This window comes from Carcharhinus amblyrhynchos, chromosome 11 (assembly GCF_965287045.1).
Source record: "Carcharhinus amblyrhynchos chromosome 11, sCarAmb.v2.hapA, whole genome shotgun sequence".
NCBI classification, from domain to species: domain Eukaryota; kingdom Metazoa; phylum Chordata; class Chondrichthyes; order Carcharhiniformes; family Carcharhinidae; genus Carcharhinus; species Carcharhinus amblyrhynchos.
This window is the reverse complement of record NC_137334.1, coordinates 32,047,803-32,068,680: the sequence shown is the minus strand read 5'-3', so window position 1 is coordinate 32,068,680 and position 20,878 is coordinate 32,047,803. Positions and strand designations below refer to the sequence as shown.

At 38.4% G+C, this 20,878-nt stretch overlaps 1 protein-coding gene across 2 annotated transcripts in view; it reads left to right on the top strand.

The window, feature by feature from the left end:
* glsb (glutaminase b) overlaps nt 1-20,878 on the top strand; it is a 129,713-nt gene that overhangs the window by 47,582 nt on the left and 61,253 nt on the right. For both annotated transcript variants that reach the window (XM_080198813.1, XM_080198814.1), the window contains exons 6-10: nt 14,702-14,865; nt 15,724-15,782; nt 19,664-19,696; nt 19,816-19,874; nt 20,536-20,602. In XM_080198813.1, the coding sequence (XP_080054939.1) occupies nt 14,702-14,865; nt 15,724-15,782; nt 19,664-19,696; nt 19,816-19,874; nt 20,536-20,602 (382 nt within the window). The remainder of the gene's footprint in view (nt 1-14,701; nt 14,866-15,723; nt 15,783-19,663; nt 19,697-19,815; nt 19,875-20,535; nt 20,603-20,878) is intronic.

The following is a 20,878-nucleotide window of genomic DNA, read 5'->3' as shown; positions in this document are numbered from 1 at the left end:
CATTCAATGATTGTTCCTATAGTCTAGATAATTTCAAATAGCGGAACTGCAGAATATCTGCAAAGTAGTCACTTGGAGTTATAAATATACCTTGAATCTTCTGGACTTGCGTTGGTTCTGCGTGTCTGAATCTTTTAAATTTGCTTTATTGAAAATTTACAGAACTCTGAAAACATTTGTATAATAAATAAAGCTGTTAAAATGAGTCCTATCCCTGCAGTAAGTCTTTGACTTTCTTGCTACTTTTTCCAGACTTGTTCTTCATCATTACTTTTCATTGCAAAACAGTTAACCATCTAGTGTGTTTCCTACAAATGTGAACCTCATTCACTAAGGTTATGGTGAGTGGGCACGTAAAAGTGGAGCTGAGTCCATGAAAAAATCAGCCATGATCTTATTTAATGGTGGAGCAGAATCGAGGTACCAGATGGCCTACTTGTGGTCCTGTTATGTTATTCCAAGGAGGAGAGGTGAGTTTGGAGACAAGATGATTGGAAAAATTGAGGCAAAGAAAATGCCTTTGGGCTGATATCGCAATATGGTCCCACCTTTTTCTTCTCTCAGGGACACGTGCACAATTCAGGAAGTGAGGAATGAGAGCAACTTAGTTAATCAGGCAATTAAGAGAAACTTAATGCATGGATTCCCTCTTTATCAATGGGGGATCAGTCCCACACTATATCTTGAACCTAATAGATTACAGAAAGTGAGAGCACAGCGTGTGGGATTTCCTTTTGTCTGTTATCAGTGAAGCAACCTAGACATAGCCAGGTGAGAAGCTGCTTTGTGTGTTCTGGCTCTTATACCATTTGGCCAGAAGGTTCAGGCTCTGATTGACTGCAGAATTTTCAGAGCCACAGGAATGCAGCACCTGGACCATGCTGGCTGAAAGATGTAAGAACTGAAAAGAACATCTTCTGTCAGAATTTGCCAGCTGCTTGGAATGCACTTCCTGACTAGCAGCTCATCAACTTCAGATGCACTTCCCTGCTGCCAATTTTTAAAGATGCACAGGAGCAGGTTGTGTAGTTCCACCGTCCACCCCTTTCGAGGGTCTGTGGGCAGGGAACTAAACATTGCTATATGCCCCAGCAGCAGTAGGAGTAACACCAGCACCTGCTACCCCCTCAGTCATAAACCCTTCCACAAGGAAGAGGAGGTGCTGCTGAGATGCAAATAGAAAATGGTGAAATCACCAACAGAGTACATATATAGGCAGTGAACCAGCTACCCTGATGTCTACAGTGACCAGTGCTCTGAGGCTCGAGCTATCATGATAAATGATAGCTGATATTCTCTTGGTGTTTGATAACCTTCTCAGTGGAATACGTGGGTATTCTTTTCCAATGGGCAACTGGAGTCCAAACTGCTCCCTCCCCATCCCACAAATCTGCGCCTCTCAAAGTTGTGTGATATTTCCGTCTGCGAGAAGAATAGGCAGAGAGGTACAAGTGTCATAAAGGCTATGTACAGAGGTAACCATTTATGAAGAATAACTGACGCATTGTTTTGAGAGGGCACTAGGTTCAGGGTGGGTCTGGAGTGTTTGCTTCTCCTAGGGTTGTGAGATGACTGCAAGGAGAGGAATGAATGGAAAAAGTTGACTTGAGACTTTCTGTAAGAGTCAGTATGGACTCTGTGAAGATGTCTTCACTTATTATGTCTCCTGATGTCCTAAATTGTCTTGAGTGCATGGTCTCCAGCATGGAGCGAGCCTGTTGTTGCTTCTCTTTTTATTGTGCCTGCCTTGTCAGGAACGTTGTCCTCTTCCCAACCTTTGGATAGCTCATTTTGCTGTGGACCTCCAGGAAGATATGAGAGTCTTCCAGGGTGTCTCTAGTCATGATGAAACTGTAGTCTTAAAGGAAAAACTGCTGGTGAGCTTTATAATATATTGTGGTCTCTCTGACAAAATGGCCTCATCATCATGCCTTCCCTTCCTAATTGATTGGAGAAACCTGAGGTTGGCTCCTAGTTAGTTGTCTTCCAGAAATAATAACTGGGAGGCCTAATGTTCTTGGTGCCTGTGTTGTCAACTTAAAATAATAGTCCTCAACACTCCCTCAAACAATATGGTAGTAAGATTCCACTGCAAATCTTTTCTAAGTTTCTCCATTTTATAGTTCTGCATTCATTTATAATATTCATAAAGCTTTTATCAAAATACTTAAATGTTTCTCAAGATAGCCAGTGATCAGTAAATTCCTGCTGTACTAAATATATGGATAATGCAATTATGACAGCATAAACCCTTACCTATAGAATGAAAGAATTGCAGATACTAGAAATAAAATGAAGAACACCAATTGATAAAACAAATTGAGCAGGTCAGGCAGCATCTGTAAATAGCAGATAATCTTGCTGTATAAATGTCAGAACTGAGTTTTCTCTATAATATAGTTCTTGGGCTGCCACTAGCTCTCGGACACATTGCTCAAGTTAGCATTCATCATGTGTGAGTCCATGTAGTGAATACCAGCAATATTTCAACACTGGGGAAGGATGGGGCATTATAACAAATCTCAATTTGTTCAACCCGGGTAGTTGCAATGGACTTTCCAACAAGTTTATTCTCCCCATATCTCCCACTATCTGGTGGCACCAAGTCCTACTTGCCATCCTTTTCTGTAGTGATTCTGAAACCTTCATGGCTCACTACTACACTAGGTGTTGCACTTATTTATTAATCTATTGGATTTCAATTTTAAACATCTTAATGGACATATGCTTTAGATTTAGTTGGGTAGGTAACTAATTTGTGAGCTATGAGTTTTGAGTTGTAATGGTTCCTAATAATAGTTATTCATTTCTGTTAAAAAGATCATTTGAAAGATTATTGAATTCAAAAATGTGACCTTAATAAAAATCTGTATGGGAGGGCTGAAATATTTGCATGAATAACAAACCAAAAGTTACCATAAAATCTAAGTTACTTAACTTGAAAACTAGTGAGCAACAGTGGTTGCCCTCCCATCATACGTAGCTGAGGGTAAATGCTTTTACTAAAGCACTTACTGGTTCATTTTCATTTTGGTTGTGTTGTCTTATGATGCTTTGCTTTTTAAGACTTCATTTATTGAAACTTTTATTCTCAAAATGCTGTGAACATTTCTACGGAGTCTCCATATTGGCTAGAGTGCCGACTGCTGCAAGATTTTACCACATTGAGCATTTTAAAGCAAACTTCTTGATTGGAATTGATCCAGTGACACACCAATCTAATGTAGCATTAATTGCTGAGGACCCTATTATGCATTTGTGAATTGCACTATTAAAAATTAGCCAGGTCTAGCATAGATTCAAATTAATATTGGATGCTTGTGCTGCAGTTACAAATATACAATCAGGTATGTGGGAGCGCAGGGGGAAGATACTTTCTATGAAAGTATCTTTGCCTACTGAGAGTTAAAGGAAATAATTTAAGATATCTGGGAGAAGGGAAATACAAATTGTTGCGCTTATCTAGCAGCATTATGTGGAGGCATTCCATCCTAAGTCTGTGATTCAGGAAAAAATCTATTTTGTTGAGCTATCTGGATCTATTGCCTGTCTTTGGGATTAATTGGGAGCTGGATTAAAGCCGTTGCTTGTTCTTGTCTGCTTAAAATAAGAAAATGGTTTGAATTTGGACCCTGTTTGACTCTTAATTGGGATTGTTGATTGAGTCTATATACAAATCCTGCCTGCTTCTAATGCTGGATTAATCATTCTCGAGCATATCTTTCTTGCTCAGGTGACTGAAATGGCAAGTCTTCACTCTGCTGCTATTTGATGTTATTTGGAAATAGTAGTTTGAAAGAACCTTCCCTTCTGACCACCCCTCGGTCCAACAAAATGCTATTCTTTGTAATGTAAGAATTTAGAATACAATCAAACTGGATAATAACCACTTGGCTTCATATTAGTGTAATTGTCTTCTTAAAAAACAAAAACTAAATTTTATTTGGAATTCTGTTGCTCTTAAACGTCAGCTAAGTTTATTTTGAGTATTTGTTAATTACTTCAATAATGAAAGTGTTTAATGAGTGAGGCAAATTGTAATTAAATAGAATTGTCCACAATTAAGGTCCAAATAAAGGACTATTCTTCCTTAAAATAGGTAGATGTACTTAGTAATTGGCTTAAATGTTCCAAAGCTGCATTGATTGTACGTTAGGAATTTGAAGCATGTGTGTATGTTTGAGCCAGAATGTCATTTCATGAGGTTTGAAAATTCAAATTCCTGTACAAATCCTGTAGTGCAATGGAAATGTTTTTCTGATGAAGTAATCCTTAATGAGAATTAGATATGTTAATTAAATTAGCAAATGTTGTTCATTAACCTTTTGTGTTTCCTAAAATTGATTTTGTTGTATTAAGCTATTTTCTTTTTGGGAAGAATTTTAGAACAAAGTCTCTATTTGGGAACAAACAAGAAGCTGCAGGTTGGAAAATGTGATTCTTTCTGCAATTATTCATGCTTTCATTATTGAAGTTTCTGAATAGGATTGATAATTTAAGTGACATTCTTGATCAGTGTTTTCAGGCCCTAAATATGCATATAAAGTCCCCAAATTAATACCGTGCTCATATTTTCATAGCTAAAGCTCTCTGTTAAGATTTGAGACAATTAAAATCTGAGCACAAATTTTTGAGTGGTTGGGATTGTGATGTTGGGAAAGTATCGTGGATCTTAACCCTTTCATTCTGCACCTTGCCAGTGTAAATGATTACTTTAAATTGGCTTCCTAATGGAGAGAGTTGTGTACAATATATTATGCATTTTGATAAATTGTTGTACTTTGACTTATAAAAACACTTGAGATAAAAAGCTTAAGGTGCTAGTTGTGCATTTGAATTTGTTATACCAGGGTGTGGCTAAAGCAAGAAAAAGTAATCCTATTCTTCTGAAAAACCTGGAATATTGTAGTGACTAAGTTAAGAGTTAACTTAATTCCAAGTGTACGATCGTGGACAATAAGGTTCCCCTTTACTTGAGCTGTGCATTAATGTCAACAATTTTAATTGAAGAAATAAGTGCTACTGTTAACAGCTTTTGTGTTATTGCTACACACCCTCAAAAAGATAGATTTTTAAAAAATAACCAAGATTGTGGACTGCTGCTGTGGAAAAGGTTTGTGTGTGAGTGTGTATATATTTAAAAAAAAGTCTTATGATTATATTTCTTTTGGCATTGTTTTGACTGGTAAGTTGATCTGACTTTCCTCTGGTATTGGTGACCAATGAACAAGTACTTGGCCTGAACCACATCCAAACCTACAATAGCTTTACTCGATGGCTGAGTTTATTGATTTGAGTAACTGCGCTATGTAGAATGGAAGATCCTGGGTTGAGCTGAATTGTTGAATGTGGCCAGAAGACAGTAGGAACACCACAGTTGCCTTAGTTACCAGGGATAGAGAGGGGAAAATTCAACTAGTGTTCACATTTTTCATTATAATTAGTAGTTCATGCGGATGATATGTGTATGGGAACGTAAAGTGAGGGGAAAATCTCTCCTCTGTGATTCCATGAGAATGAATAGCTTGTCTGCCTTACTGTCAAGTCTTGCACATAACTAATGACCATTTGCTGAAGTGCCAGAGGGTGATTTTCGCCTGTGGAACTGTACTCCAAAAACTGGTGGAAAATTGGTGAGGAAAAAGTTGTTTTTACACTTTTTTGAGACTTCTATTACCTGTTTTTAAGTCGTCTTTATTTTTTATAGTCTTTCACCTCGGTGGAAATGAACTTCAGCCAGGAGAGCAAGTGGGTGGAACTGCATAGTCCTTCACAACTTCAGTGTGCCAGTCTTCTGTAAATGGCCATAAAGGAGGTGTGTGTATACACAGACCAATTCCCAATGTTTGTTTTTGCCTTCATGGGATATCTTAGCAGAGACCACTTGAAAAATGACGCAGCTCATTTGACATGACTTAAAATTAAAGGTGCAGGATCAGTTGCTGGGAGGTTGCTGGTCTGCAGCAAAAACATTGGTCTGTCAATAGGATTTTGAAACTTGCTTCCATTACACACCAGTGTGTCTGAAGGCATTTTTGAAAACCTTGCACAAACTAGTTACTGCATGTGTGCAGTGAGCATGAGCTGTTTAAACTTAAGATATCTCCTGTGCTTTTCAGAAACTGAAGTGATCTGGAATTTCCACATATCAGTCTGCTCAGGTGTATGGCTGAATTCCATTCATTGTTCATCTCCACTTTTGTTTTTGACTGCCCTGTCACACTGTGAACCTCGAGTTGGTGTGAAGCCATCTTTTGCACTGTTGTGGTGCAAAGTGTATAACTTGGGCGTCTTTTTTAATGATGTGGTTTGCCATTGCTGTCTGAAAACAGCAGTACAGTACCACAAGTGCTGTGTATTGGTTACAAGACAAATATCCTGTGAGCTCTTTTAATTCACTCTAAATGGTCACTGGGCTTCTGTGGCTGATGGCAGAATACTCTGCACGTGTATGAATATGTACGTGCAGAGTGCTGCCTTTCTCCAAGCCAATACAATAGTTATGACTTACAGCTTGCCTTGCTGTTAAATGCACGACCACTGTATCAAATGATGCGGCATAACAGGTGCCTGAGGTATTCTTCACTGTTGCGTTTTACAGCTGACTATTGGACCTGCTGCATTGTGACAGGGGCCTAACGAAACTTTGAGCCTGATTTGGGATGATGCAATAGAACCTCAAGCTTACAGTAGAGATGCAGCACTCATGTTATTTTTCCACTATTGCTGGCAAGATCTAGTACAATTTTTGGTGCATAATATTTTACCAACTTGGAAGAAGAAAACCTTTTTAATTGGTTTGCTTTCATTAAAAAAAATTAGTGCTGCAAACTTTTTTTTTAGTTTTAGTAGAATCACTGTTACTTTTTTAAAACGATAAAATCTAGTATGAGCCATGACATTTAAAAATAAGCTTACCTGTAGAGGCACCATTTGTAGCTAAACCTAGTGGAGTATGTTTTCCTTTTTTTGCTCTTGATGGTAAGTTAAAGAGAAAAGTTGGGTTGAGAGTATGATGTTCCTAATTGAATGTGTACAATTTCCTGTCCATTTAGATTAATATTCAACAAATTGAACAGACTCTGTAACTGGCATATAATCCTTCCTTCCTGGTTTTGTTAAGTCGGATGTTTACAGTGCAGAAAGAGGCCATTGGCCCATCATGTCTACCAGCCATCGAGCACCTATTTATTGTAATCCGATTTTCAAGCAGTGTTTTAAGTGTTCATTTAAACGTTGAGGGTTCCTGCATCTACCACCCTTCCAGGCAGTGAGTTTCAAATTCCCATCCTCTGGGTGAAAAGTTTTTTTCTCAAATCTCCTGCCATTATCTTAAATCCATGACTCCAAGTCATTGATCCCTTAACTAAAGGAAAAACTTTCTTCCTATCTATCCCATCAATGTCCGTCATAGTCTTGTATACCTCAATCAGGTTCCCCCCTCAGCCTTCTCTGCTCTTGAGGCAAACACCCCAGCCTAACTAGTTTTTCTTCATAGCTGAAATGCTCCAGCCCAGAAAACATCCTGGTGAATCTCATCTGCATAGTTTCTAGTGCAATCACACATCCTTCCTATAGTGTGGTGACCAGAACTGCACATACTGACTGTTCTAGCTGTGTCCTAACGAGTTTTTAAAGAACTTCGTCATAATCTCACTATTCTTGTACTCGATGCCTTTTTAACCACCTTATTTACATGTCCTGCTACTTTCAGGGACCCGTAGACATGCACCCAAAAGTCCCTCACGTCCTTAGTATGACACACATGAATGCCCTGCAGCTGTTCAGTGACATCCTTGACTTTGTCAAATTGCCCAGGATCCCATGGGCTCTTGACCTTGATTAGTCTGCTATGTGAGATGTTGTCAGAAGTCCATGTAGGCTACACCAACTACACTAGCCTTATCTACAGACCTAGTTGTCACCTCAAACTTCAATCAGATATGTTAGATATTATCTCCTCTTGACAAAAACATGCTGACTATCCCTGATGAATGCTCGCCTCTCCAACTGAAAATTAGTTCTGTCCCTCAGAATTTTTTCCAATATTTTCACCGCCACTGATGTTAGACTCACTGACCTGTAATTACCTGTTTATCCTTACTTCATTAGCTGTCCTCAAATCCTCTAACAAACCTCCTAACCAGAGAATTTTAAAATTAATGCCAAAGCACCTGCAGTCTCCTACTGCGTCACATAGTAGCCTAGGACTTGAGGATTTATCCACTTTTAAACCCGTCAAAAGCACTAGCAAACCTCTCTGCAAAGATATTATTCTGCTTTAGGTGCAACACATCCAGTTTGTACAGGTCCTACCTTCCCAGAAATAGACTAAACGATCCTGGAAACCAAAGCTCTCCTCCCTACACCTTCTCTCCAGCCTGACATTCATCTGCTCTATCCTATGCTTCTATTTACTAGCATATGGTACTGGGAGTAATCAAGAGATTGCAACTGTTTCAATCTCCTACCTAACTCCCAAGTTCTTGCTGCATGACTACATCCCTCTGACTAGTTATGTTTTTGGTACCATTGTGAAATACGACCTTGATTGTTCACCCTCCCAATTTAAGAATGCCCTGCTGCTGTTCAGTGACGTCCTTGACCCTAGCACCAGGAAGGCAGCCCACTATTCTGGAGTTAGGTCTGTGACCACTTACTATCGGGTCTGCTATCACTATTGCTCTTCTGCCCTTACTTCTCCCCCCTTGTATAGCTGAGCAACCCAAGTGCCGTGAACTTTGCTGCACATCCCAGAGAAATTACTCAGGTGATTATGAGGATGAGAAAAAATGCCCCATTCAAACTTCTAGGTTGTTGATGTCTCTTAAATGTTTACTTTTAACTTTATGTAACTGCTGATTTGTATACATCGCTTACCAAGACACCAGAAGTGCCATCTAGTGTGTTTATGTATATTGCTTCTGATTAAAATTCACATATCATCATAACACATTTTTACATGAGCAAACTATGGATAACCAGAAGCAGGATTTTGGAAAATCTTCATATCCATAATAAATTTACAACATTGGTAATACTGTTAACACAAAATGTAAGCTTGGAACAAATTCTGATGTCAGTTAATTGAGATTGAGATTGCACCAGGAAATTGAAATGTAATGATTCTGTTTTGTTCCTAGTAATACATCCTGTTCCAGAATATAAAATGAATATTGTCACCTTTTGTCATCGAAAATTTTGTTAATAGCATGACTGGTATTGCAGAAATTTTAATTGAATAAGTTTCACATATGAATATATGGGTGCCTAAATTGAATTCAGGAGCTCCTGATTGGGTCCAATGACTGCTGGTTGTGAGGAAAATAGTGTCTGATCTGATGTGTGTGTGCATACTTCTGCAAATTGTGACATACATTATGGTGTTGAAGGCATGCAACCTTAATTTGGCACCAACGCTGCCATTTTGGAGTCCTGCACTCTAACATGCACCCCCTTAACCTCGTATGGTTGTATGTGGGTTAAACATTGGCATTGATTCAACTGTTTGCAGGTTAGTTACTAGTTGATTTCTTCTACATGTTGATATGAATGTACAGCTGTTTGCCTTGCGTTGTGATTTCTGGTTGCAGAAATCCATACGCAGTGATCTGGCAAGTGTTGAAGGAGCTTTTGCTGACTTTAAGGCTTCTACACAATCTAATTGCTCCTGGACATGGATGTAGTAAACTGTCCGTTTGGAATGGAGTGAGAATAAGAGTGAGAAGACTGCAAATGGTTTCAAGGGTGATCTAGTAGGCTTGGCTGCAGAATGCATCAGCTTATCATTGGGCCGGGTGGTGGTTTTTGAGAGATGGGAAGCAGCAGTGTGAATTGGTTAAGTTCTGATGAAAAGTCAACATGAGACATCTGTTTGCCTCCACAACTGCTGCCTGAGCTGTTGAGTGTTTTTCAGCAGTTTTTGTTGTTACTATAAATTTCTAGCATCTGCAATGTTTTTACTTTTGGATGGTTGGAAACAGGAAGAATAGTGACAGTGAGGTGGGGATGGGATAATGTAGTTGTCTCTTGAGCGGACAGCAGTTTGGTATTCCACTATCTCCTTCAACTGATTACAAGGGTAGTTGAGGTGTCTCCTTGGGGGGGGCAGATTGCAGGACTATGATGACCCTCAGGAAGTCCCTTTGAACAGGTATTTGTTGCCATCTGAGCTTCCTCTCCAGTTTGTAAATGTACGGTGGTATTGGTTACCTTATTTAAGGAAGGATGTGTGTACAGCTTTCTGGCATGCTTCAGCCCATTTCTTATGCAAACAGACCGGCCTTCTTCTGTAGTCTGCCCTACCAAGATTTCACTTGAGTCAACAGAAAAAAACCTGTGTGCGACCTAGCTCTCTGGCTGGCAGTGATACACTGTCACTCCCATTGGTCAGTCTGCAGATCACTCGTGTTTGCTATTTCTCCCCGTGCTGATTTACTTCTATGCTGTCATCAAAATTACACGACTGTCGGATCTCGTGGCAACATTTGTGTGATTAGCATGACATTGCTATCTTCAAATACTACTTGACCAGTTTGTGTTTTTTACATATGAAAGGTGCAAGAGCTATGCTTGTGTTGGGGGGTGAGGGCAGGGGGGAAATCTGTCGCCTGTAAATCAGGAATGATTGTTGGATGTGAGGAGGATGATTTGGCTGAGGATACTGTCATCTTCAGTTGACTCAGCCCTTTTGCTAACTATGGGGCTTAATTACTATTCCAAATATGGCATGCACTGTCTCGGGTGTTAGAACATTCAGAGCTGCTTGTTCTCATCCAGTTTTTATTTATTAGTCACATATAGGTTTACATTAACACTGCAATGAAGTTACTGTGAAAATCCCCTGGTTGCCACAATCCGGCGCCTGTTCAAGTACACTGAGCGGGAATTTAGCATGGCCAGTGCACCTAACCAGCATGCATGACCTTTTGGACTGTGGGAGGAAACATGCACAATCACAAGAAATGTGCAAACTCTGCATAGACGGTGATCCAAGCCGAGAATTGAATCTGGGTCCCTGGCACTGAGGCAGCGGTGCTAACCACTGTGCCACTATATCTTCTGTTGTATTTGATTATGCAGCACTTTGCTCAATGAGAGAGAGAGAAATGTTTTCAGTGACTTGCAACATGTGATGTGGTTGGCAGGTGTGGAAACTGAGGTATTAAGGTAAGGCTTCCAACAGTAGATTAAGTATGTAAGAACGTGATGGAGCATACAAATTTTAGGCATGAATCTCTTAAGAGATTGCTGCTGGATAATTGGGTATATGGCGAATCGAGCAGTTGATGAAGCTAGTGGCTAATAGGATATGGCATTTGAAGATGCATTCACAGACTACGTTTGCTCATGTGAAGTCATGTGGCACTCCAATCAGGTCATCTGTGTTAGACTCTTGGCATTGATCTCCAAGGCTTTCTACTATCACTGGTAAGTAATGGGGCCAAAAGCTGTTGAGCCTTTTGGACTTGATGCGTTGCATCCTAGGATAGTAAAGGAAGTAGCTAAGAGAGAGTGGGTGGGGAATCCTTAAATTCTGGAAAAGCCCCAGAAGATTGAAAAACTGCAACGTAATGTCCTTAGTCAAAAAAAAGGAGGGCCACAATAATTATGTAACTATAGGTCAGTTAGTTTGTCAATGGGGAAATATTAGCATACATTATAATGGATATAATAGCAGAACATTTAGAAATGCATAATCAAGCAGAGTCAGCCTGGCTTTGTGATAGAGAAATCATGCCTGACAAATTTATTCAAATTCTTTGAGGTGGTAATGAGCAGGATCGATAATGGGGAACCAATAGATGTAATATACTTGGTTTTCAACAAAAAAAATTTGATCAGGTATCACACAAAGGTTGCTTAATGTGATCAGAGCCTATCGTGTTGGAGGTAATATATTAGCATGGATAGCAGATTGGCTAACTGATAGAAGACAATTTAGATAAGAGGGGCATTTTCAGGATAGCAACATGTAACTAGAGACTTGTCAAAGGGATTAATGTTTGGACAACAATGTTTTTATATATCAATGACTTGGATGACAGAACTGAATATACACTATTCCCAAGTAGACACAAATAGGTGGGAAGGCAAATGGTGAGGGTGAGCCTACAGCAGGATATAGACAGGTTAAGTGAGTGGCAGATGGAATATAATGTAAAAAATGTGAAGTTATGCACTTTGTCAGGAAGAATAAAGGAGTTGGATGTTAAATGGAGAAAGACTGCAGAAAGATACTGCATGGAAGGAATTGGGGAATCCTTGTGCATAAATCACAAAAGCTAGCATGCAAATTCAGCAGATAATAGGGAAATTAAATGGAATGTTGGCCTTTTTTTCCTATTCCCTTTGACATAAATGGAAATCTTGCTCAAATCAAACAAGGCACTAGTTGGACCATACCTGGAATACTGCATTCCTTCTCTAAGGAAAGATATACTGGCATCAGAGGCAGTCCAGAGAATGTTTACTAATTTGATCCAGGATATGGAGGGATTTTCTTCTCAGGAGAGGATAGATTGGGCCTGTGCTCTTAAAAGAATGAGAGGCGACCTTATTGAAGTACATAGAATTTTCAGGGGTCTTGGCGTGTTTGATGCTGAGATTTTCTCTTATGAGACAATCTAGAACTACAGGGCGTAACCTGAATATGGGATTGTCCATTTAAGACGTGAAGAGGAATTTCTTCTGAGTGTAGTGAATCTGTCGCACTCTTACCCCAGAAGGCTGTAGAGGCTAAGGCATCAAGCATGTTCAAGGCTGATATAAGATTTTTAATCAGGAAAGGAACCAGGTGTTATGGGGATAAAATGGGGTTGAAGATTCTCAGATCAGTCATGATCTCATTGAACGGTGAGCTGACTTGATGGACTGCGTGGCCTACTTCTGCTCCATGTTTTATGGTCTTTTGTGCACTTGTCTGGAGAGGCATCTAGCACATTGCAGATGCAGGATATCTCTCTGACTTTTCATGTACTTCAGGGTCTCCAGAGAAGCATCTGAAAACCTTAGTCTTTGTTTTCTTGCAGTTGTCATTCTTTACTGCTTCCTAGGTTAGATTTGCTAACAACACAGTATCTGCCATCACAGTGTGCTTCTATTTACATCTGTATCCTGGCTTTAAGAGTGCTAAGTAGTTGTGCCCCTAGCTCATATTTGCAGTCAATAATCAATAAGGTTAGCACTGGCTATGCACAGCCATCATTTTCTTAGGCAGGCAACAGGGAGGTGGTGTGTTTCCTACCCTTATGTCAATGGATCAAGGTTAACCCCACTTTGAATTCCTTGCCCCTCTTTTGGGGGACTCCTCTACTTAGCCTGCTATAATCTTTAAAATAATGTTCAAAGCTGTCCTTGCGTGTAATCCACTTGGTTTTTCAAATTTGCATAGTTGCTTAATGCATTTTTAAATATGTCTGATAACTAGATTGTTCGTGACAATGTAAGAAACACTTATCCAATATTATTTGCTCTATTCTGTTCATTTAGTGTTTTCAGTCCAAAGTACAGTATACAATGACTTTTGGAACTATTTTTGACACAGTTTTACCTAACTAGGAATAGCAATAAAAAGATTTTGGTTTCTATTTGGCATGACTTGTCCTTTAAACATCTGTTAAAACCTGTTGAGTGGTACTGAACAGAACTCAATCTTACTCGAGCTTGATTGAGTAGGATTTTGAAACTTTTACAGGAAAGGGAGTGTGATAGTGTAGAGTGAATTTAGGAGTAGAATTTAAATGCGGAGTCCTGGTGGCTGAAGTTCTGATTTGCTAAGAATGGAGATTATACAAAAGACCAGATTTCAAGAAACATTAGGTATGCTGGGATGTAGGGCTGAAGGGAATTGGTTTGGAAGGAGGACACAGAGCAAAGGGATTTGAAAATAACCAGGCTTCTGAAAATACGCTGGAGGGAGGAGTGCTAACGAATGTGGGATAGTGCAAGAACAGACTAGCTGAAGTATGCATGGGGGTTGGGGGTGGAGGAAGTGATAGTTTAAATCCAGCTTTACAAAGACGTAGGTGAGGGATGGCAACTGTAATAGAGGGTAAAATGTAAATAGAAAATAATAAAGCTGAAAAAATATGGTAGGTTGTACATAATATTTCAAACTGGGTCAAATCAGGACATGCAGTGTTTCACAATGCTGGGCTTAGTTCACATTGATGAACAGGAAGGAGGATGAAATGGTTCACGGCACCTGATTTTTAGTAGGATGCGTTGAGTCTTGTCAACTGAACTGGAGAAAATGTTTGTTTGTTCATGATGGCAGAAGTAGTTGATAGACAGCAATAGTCCTCGGGTCCAGAATGATAGCAAAGTAAAATTGGATATCATTGGTGTATATGGTAGCAGAAATAAGTGGCCCCAACTAAAATGAATCCTAGATTGTACTGGCAGTTTTCTACTTTTCTATCGTAGAAGTTGCATGAAATAAAATGTCCAAAATACTGCAAAAATTGTAATGCGTATCCAGTTGGGGAGCTTTAAATGTTTGGACATTGTTGTTTTAACGTGGATTGTCATAATACCTTTACAGATGAACAGCTGGTCTATAATAAATTTATTCGATGTGTAGCAAACAGCAATGTATTCAGTATTTTAGTAATTAGAAACCTGTTTTGATAAAGCTTATGTTTCTACTATTTTGTGGTGCTGAACTATGTTTTAACTGTACAAAACTTTCTTATTCCAGGCACTCGGTTGGAGATACCAAAGTTCCCTTTTGTCTTCAGTCCTGTGTGAAACCTTTAAAATATGCAGTTTCTGTTCATGATCTTGGGACAGATTATGTTCACAAATATGTTGGTAAAGAACCCAGTGGATTACGGTTCAACAAACTGTTCCTAAATGAAGAAGGTAGAATTTCTGTTTTAAATGCAAAACTTCAATTACTTGATATAACTTTAAAATTGCTTAATTTGACTCTTACAAGTAGCTCTGGCAGAAATTTTAACCAGTTTGAAGTCTAGCCTAAATAGGCTGTTTTGACAGACTTTTTCATGTGTTGCAGATTTTCACCTGAATCATCTTAGAGATGATTAAATTTAGTATGTTAATATTCTTAATCTTTCTAGACATTTATAACTACAGTCTGATGCATTCCTAATGGAACTGGGAATTATAACCTCCATTTTGAATCTAAGCATTTTGTAAGGGGAAAATGTAATTCCAGCTTCAGAATCGTTTTTGAGTAAACAGCAATTTATCAGATATTGTGCACCTTTAACTAGCACTTCAATCAAAAAGTGAAATATTCTTCATGGAAGTTTTGTATGCAGTGACATAGGAAAATTCTATAGGCTTATAAAAAGTTTTTGATATGGTAATTATCAAAATTAGTTTTCTTGTATATATTGCAGGCATGTATAATTCCATATATGTAAAGAAATTGTTTTGACTTCTGTTGTTTTACAGACTTGTTAAACTTGTATTTTTCTGAAAATGCAAATTAGAATCTACAATTTTTGTATTCTGCTGTAGTGGTACTCAAATTTTGTATTGTTTCTTTCACTCATTCTCTCTTTGCCCCTCCATCTCCTGGCCCCTGTACAATATAATCTAGGTGCACAGTTTAGAAGATGTGTTTAAATTCAATAGTAAAAGCCCAATTAATATATTTTAGAAATATGTTGTTGTAACTATTGTAACAGAAATAGTTTTACATGTCATAGAATAAATTCTGCATTTTCCATATGATATCCCTTTTGGTTTCAGATAAACCTCACAATCCTATGGTAAATGCTGGGGCTATTGTGGTAACATCCCTGATCAAGGTGAGGAATTTGTATGAGTAAGCAATATTTAAATATGCAAAATATACTTGTTTGTATATTTTACTAGAAACTTATCACTCCCTTTGTGAACGTGATGAACTGGAAAGAGCATCTGGACCACTGGTCTTGACCCACACAATTGGGTTGTCTTTAAAGTCATGCTTCCCAATACCCCACCCCCAGCAGCCATGTTATCTTCTAGGACAGGTAAAAACAAACATTTAAAACCCAAAGCTAATTTAGGTGTAGAATTTCTCTATTTCATTCATAGAGCTATTGCTATTTTCTAACACTGATCCTTGCTCAGCACTACTTGTCTTCATGCAGATCCACAACAATCAACTATTTTATCTAAAAATAATACATTATTTTGTTGTATCAATTTGCCAATTTCACAAGATTCTATACCATAGAATGATCTATTAGGACTTTATCAAACACTTTCTGAAAATACAAATGCAATGCAGTTCCAAGTCAGGATGATGTGTGGCTTGGAGGGTATCTTATTGAAAATCAGAACGATATGACATCTTTCCAGTCCAAGGGAAAAATCTGATTCTAGCCAAGTAAAAATAGGGCAAAGTACTTGCAGAGTGCATGCTCCATTCTTTTGAGCATCTTTGGATGGTCATCTGGCCATACAGCCCCATCCGTTTGAGGTTCCTGATTCTATTTCAGATATCCTCAATTATTTTAACTTTTGCAGTTTGTGTTAAATGCCATTATAAAACAAAGTATTAGAACATCACAATCAACGTGAATTGAGATGGTGTATGTAATATAAAAGAAAAAGCATTCCAGACAAAGTCAATGTATATTCCCTTTAAAGGGAAAGTTGGGACAAATGTAACCAGTGCATACTGGATGATGGGGATAAGGGTGAAAATGAAAAAGAAGAAGTGTGCCTACAGCAGCTGTCAGGCAGCATGTACTTTGGAGAATCAGGTTGAATATAGAAGAACCAGAGGTGAATTGAAACATCTAATAAAAAAAAGCAAGGAGGGCATGAAAAGAGACTGGCAGCTAACAGAAAAAGAAATCCTAAGGCCTTCTATATTTATTATAAATAATCGGGTAATAAGAGTCGGGCTGATTAGGGATGAAAAAGGGAACTTGCAGGGTGGAGTGGTTTCAAATTCATACTTTGCATCTATCTATACAAAGGAAGAAAATGCAACCCAGGGTAAGGTGAGAGAGGAGGTAACTGGCACAGTAGAATAATTTATAATTGAGAAGGAGGAGGTATTAAAAGTACTATTTTTACTTAAGATTGTTAAGCTACCAGGACCATATGAAATGTATCCAAGTTGCATTATGCCCTTCAAAAAGGGATGCAAAGATGAAACTGGCAACTATAGACCAGTCAGTTTGACTTCAGTGATGGTGAAACTTCTGGAAAATATGGTTCAGGACAAAATTAGTAGTCACTTAGACAAGTGTAGGATGGCATGGTGGCGTGGTGATTAGCACTGCTGCCTCAAAGAGCCAGGTAGCCCAGGTTCAATTCCAACCTTGGGTCACTGTCTGTGTGGAGTTTGCATGTTTTCTCCCTGTCTGCGTGGGTTTCCTTCGGGTGCTCCGGTTTCCTCCCACAGTCCAAAGATGGGCGGGTTAGGTTGATTGGCTATGCTCAATTGCCCCTAGTATCAGGGAATTAATGGGAATAGGGCCTGGATGGGATTGTGGTCGGTGCAGACTTGATGGACTGAATGACCACCTCCTGCACTATAGGGATTCTATGTCTAGGATAGTTGAGAAAAGCCAGCATAGATTAATTGAGAGAAAATCATTAAAGATCTCAGCAGGGCTCTGATACAGGGTTATCCAGATTCAAAACATTGGCTCTATTCTTTCTTTGCAGATGCTGTCAGTTCTGCTGAGATTTTCCAGCATTCTCTGTTTGTATAAGGAAAAGTCATGTTTAACTAACTGGCTGGAGTTTTTTGAGGAGTAACAAAGAGGGTTGATAAGAGTATCACTGTTGATGTGGTATATTTGGATTTTCAAAAAGCATTTGATACAGTGCCACAAAATTTCAGCTCATGTAGGCAGTTAGGTGAGAAATTGGCTGAGTGACAAGAAACTGAGAATAGTGATGAATGGTTGTTTTTCCGACTAGAGGAAGGTTTGTTGTGGAGTTTTCCAGGGGCCAGTGTTGGGACTTTCCTTTTCGTGGTGCACATTGATGATCTAGACTGTGGTATTCAAGAATTGATTGCAAAATTTGCAAATGATTCAAAGGTTGAAAATGTCATAGCATCTTGCTAATTGTGATGAGGGTAGTTTTCAATTTCAAACTGACATGACCATGTTGATGGACTGGGCAGACAAGTAGAATCTTGATGCAGAAAAGTTTGAGGTGATTCATTTTGGCAGGAAAAATTGAGATAGTATAAACTAAAGGGAGAAACCCAAAAAGAAGTGCAGGAACAGCGCGACCTTTGTGTATATGTACATAAGTCACTGATAATCAGGCATGTTGAGAGGGCAGTTAATAAAGCAATATAGTATCTTGGACTTTATTAATAGGGACATTGAGTGTAAGAGTAAGGAAATCATGTTGAACTTGTATAAGACACTTGTTAGGCCTCATCTGGAGGACTGCATCCAGTCCTGGGTGTCAAACTTGAGGAAGCATATCAAGGCATTGGAGAGAGTACAGAGGAGCTACACAAAAATGATTCCAGGAATGAAGAACTGTATCTATGGTAGTTTGGAGAGATTGGGACTGATTTCCTTGAAGAAAAGAAGGCTAGTGAGAGAGGAGCCTTGATAAAGATATTTGAGATCCTGAAGGGTATGGACAAGGTAAATAGTGAGAAACTTCCCACTTGAGACATGAAGAACTATTGAGGATAGATTCAAAATAATTGGCAAAAGGAGTAAAAGTGTTATAAGGAAAATGTTTTCATTTCTGGAGGGTGGTTGGAGTCTGGAACAAACTTCCTGAGAGGGTGATGAAGGAAGCTCAATCAAAGTATTCAGAAAGGAATTGGACAGCCATCTGAAAAGGAAAAAATGAGCATAAAGCAGGGGGAGTGGGACTAGGTAGAATGCTCTTTCTGAGAGTCAATGCAGACTTGATGGGAATGATTGGCTGCCTCCTGCACTAAAGATTCTGTGAAACATTCCAAGGAAGCATCCAACATAAATGGAATAAAAGTGAATAGTATAAGAGTTGTGAAAGATGACTGAAGTTGTTTAACTGAACAGATTTGAGGGTTTGTGGTGTAGAAGAGGTGAGAAATCTATCCAGTTTTCTCCAATAGTCAGAACAGAAGCAACAGAAAGCTACCTGTAACAGTATGATGAAGGTATGGGAGGATGCATAAATAACCACATTGGACAGCCAAAGGCTGTGCTGGGGCATGGTGAAGTCATAAAGGCAGTTCCTTTTTTCTGCTTGTGAAATCAGCCATTTTACTGTATTATGGTTGATGTGTATTTCTTCTCAGTAAACAATTTGAATTATTACCCTCTCAATTAGGGATATTTTAATTACAAAATTGTGATTTTAAGTGTTACTTAGATTAAGCTTAGCCTTACTGACAGAAATGAGCTGAAATAAGCACAGCTAATGTGATCTAACATTAATTTTATTATACTATTGAACATAAATCTGAATTAATATTAACTATATTGACAATTTATCCAAGGATCCTTTTTATGAATTTATATGGTAAATTTTAATACATTATTTATATGCTACTTAGTAGTAAATAGTAACTAATTGCATTTATTGTCATTTTGTATCAGAGAAGCTTGGGTGATTTTTGAAGTGCATTCAACTAAATGTATGAAGCTAGTTATAGAAATAAAGCCCATGTTTACGTAATTCTCTCGAAAGATTATTGAAGTAATATCTCTTTATTTCCTTGTAGCAAGGAGTGAACAATGCTGAGAAATTTGATTATGTAAGTACAACGCCCATTCAGTTTTTTTGAATGTGGGGAAAGGTTTACCCTAAAAAGACAAAATTATGTCTGCACTTTCTGAAATAGAATGCTTTCTGAAAAGTAGTGCTGTTTCGCAGGTAACACAGTTCTTGAATCGGATGGCTGGAAATGAATATGTTGGTTTTAATAATGCAACGTGAGTAACTTTTTTTTGTCTATTTTCTCCTCTTCACACTCTCCTCCCATCTACACAACCCTTAAAATACAAGAGAATGGTTGGTTGCCCTCCTCAGAGTAATCTGCATTTATTTTTTTCTAAATACGATGCCTAAAAGTATTCAAATGTCACAAATGTGTAGAAATGCAGGTGTTTAAATTCATATCCTGTAAAGGGGAAGGTATTAGAAAATCAGTTGCTTTCCTGTCATTCAGTAGATTGGATAAAACCTGTACTGGAACAACTGACAGAGTTAAATTCTAACGTGCAGACTTACTTGGGGTTGGAGAGAGTTCTCTTTAAAATCTAGGAAATTGACAGCACTTTGGGAACCAGCTCCAACCAGCTGACTTTCTGCATTAACTGTAGCTTATTAAACTGTTGAGCAACCCCCTCAGCAGAGGCAGTTTATCAATTTCTACATTGATTTGGTCAATCACAATAATATTAATTAACATGGCTATTGCAATTTAACTGTGGATCCATTGGTTTCCCAGGCTGTCTGGAACTCGAGATGTAAACCAATACTTTTTTCAAATGATTTGGTTGTCAATTTGAATGATGAATGTACTATGTTCTAGAATAAAGTCATCTTTCAGCTTTTAACTTACTACATTTTAATAAATGTTACTGTTTTTAGGTTTCAGTCTGAAAGAGAATCAGGAGACAGAAATTTTGCTATTGGATACTACCTAAAGGAGAAGAAGGTTTGTAGGATCACTGTGTACCTTAAACACTTAACGATCCATATAATTATTTTCCTTGAAGATGCTATACCTATTTTGTTTAGACTACATCTGCTCAGTTTTGGTTCATTTTTTGAAGTTTATAGTTACCAAGTACAGTACTACAATTCACCATGGTTGTGCTTGAATTTTGTCTAATTGAGGAGAGCATCATTGATTTTGTGTGTTGCCCACAAACAGGCGAGCCCTACTATCTGGCTGCCGAAGATTTGGATTTGTGCTGAAAAGAAGGAACTA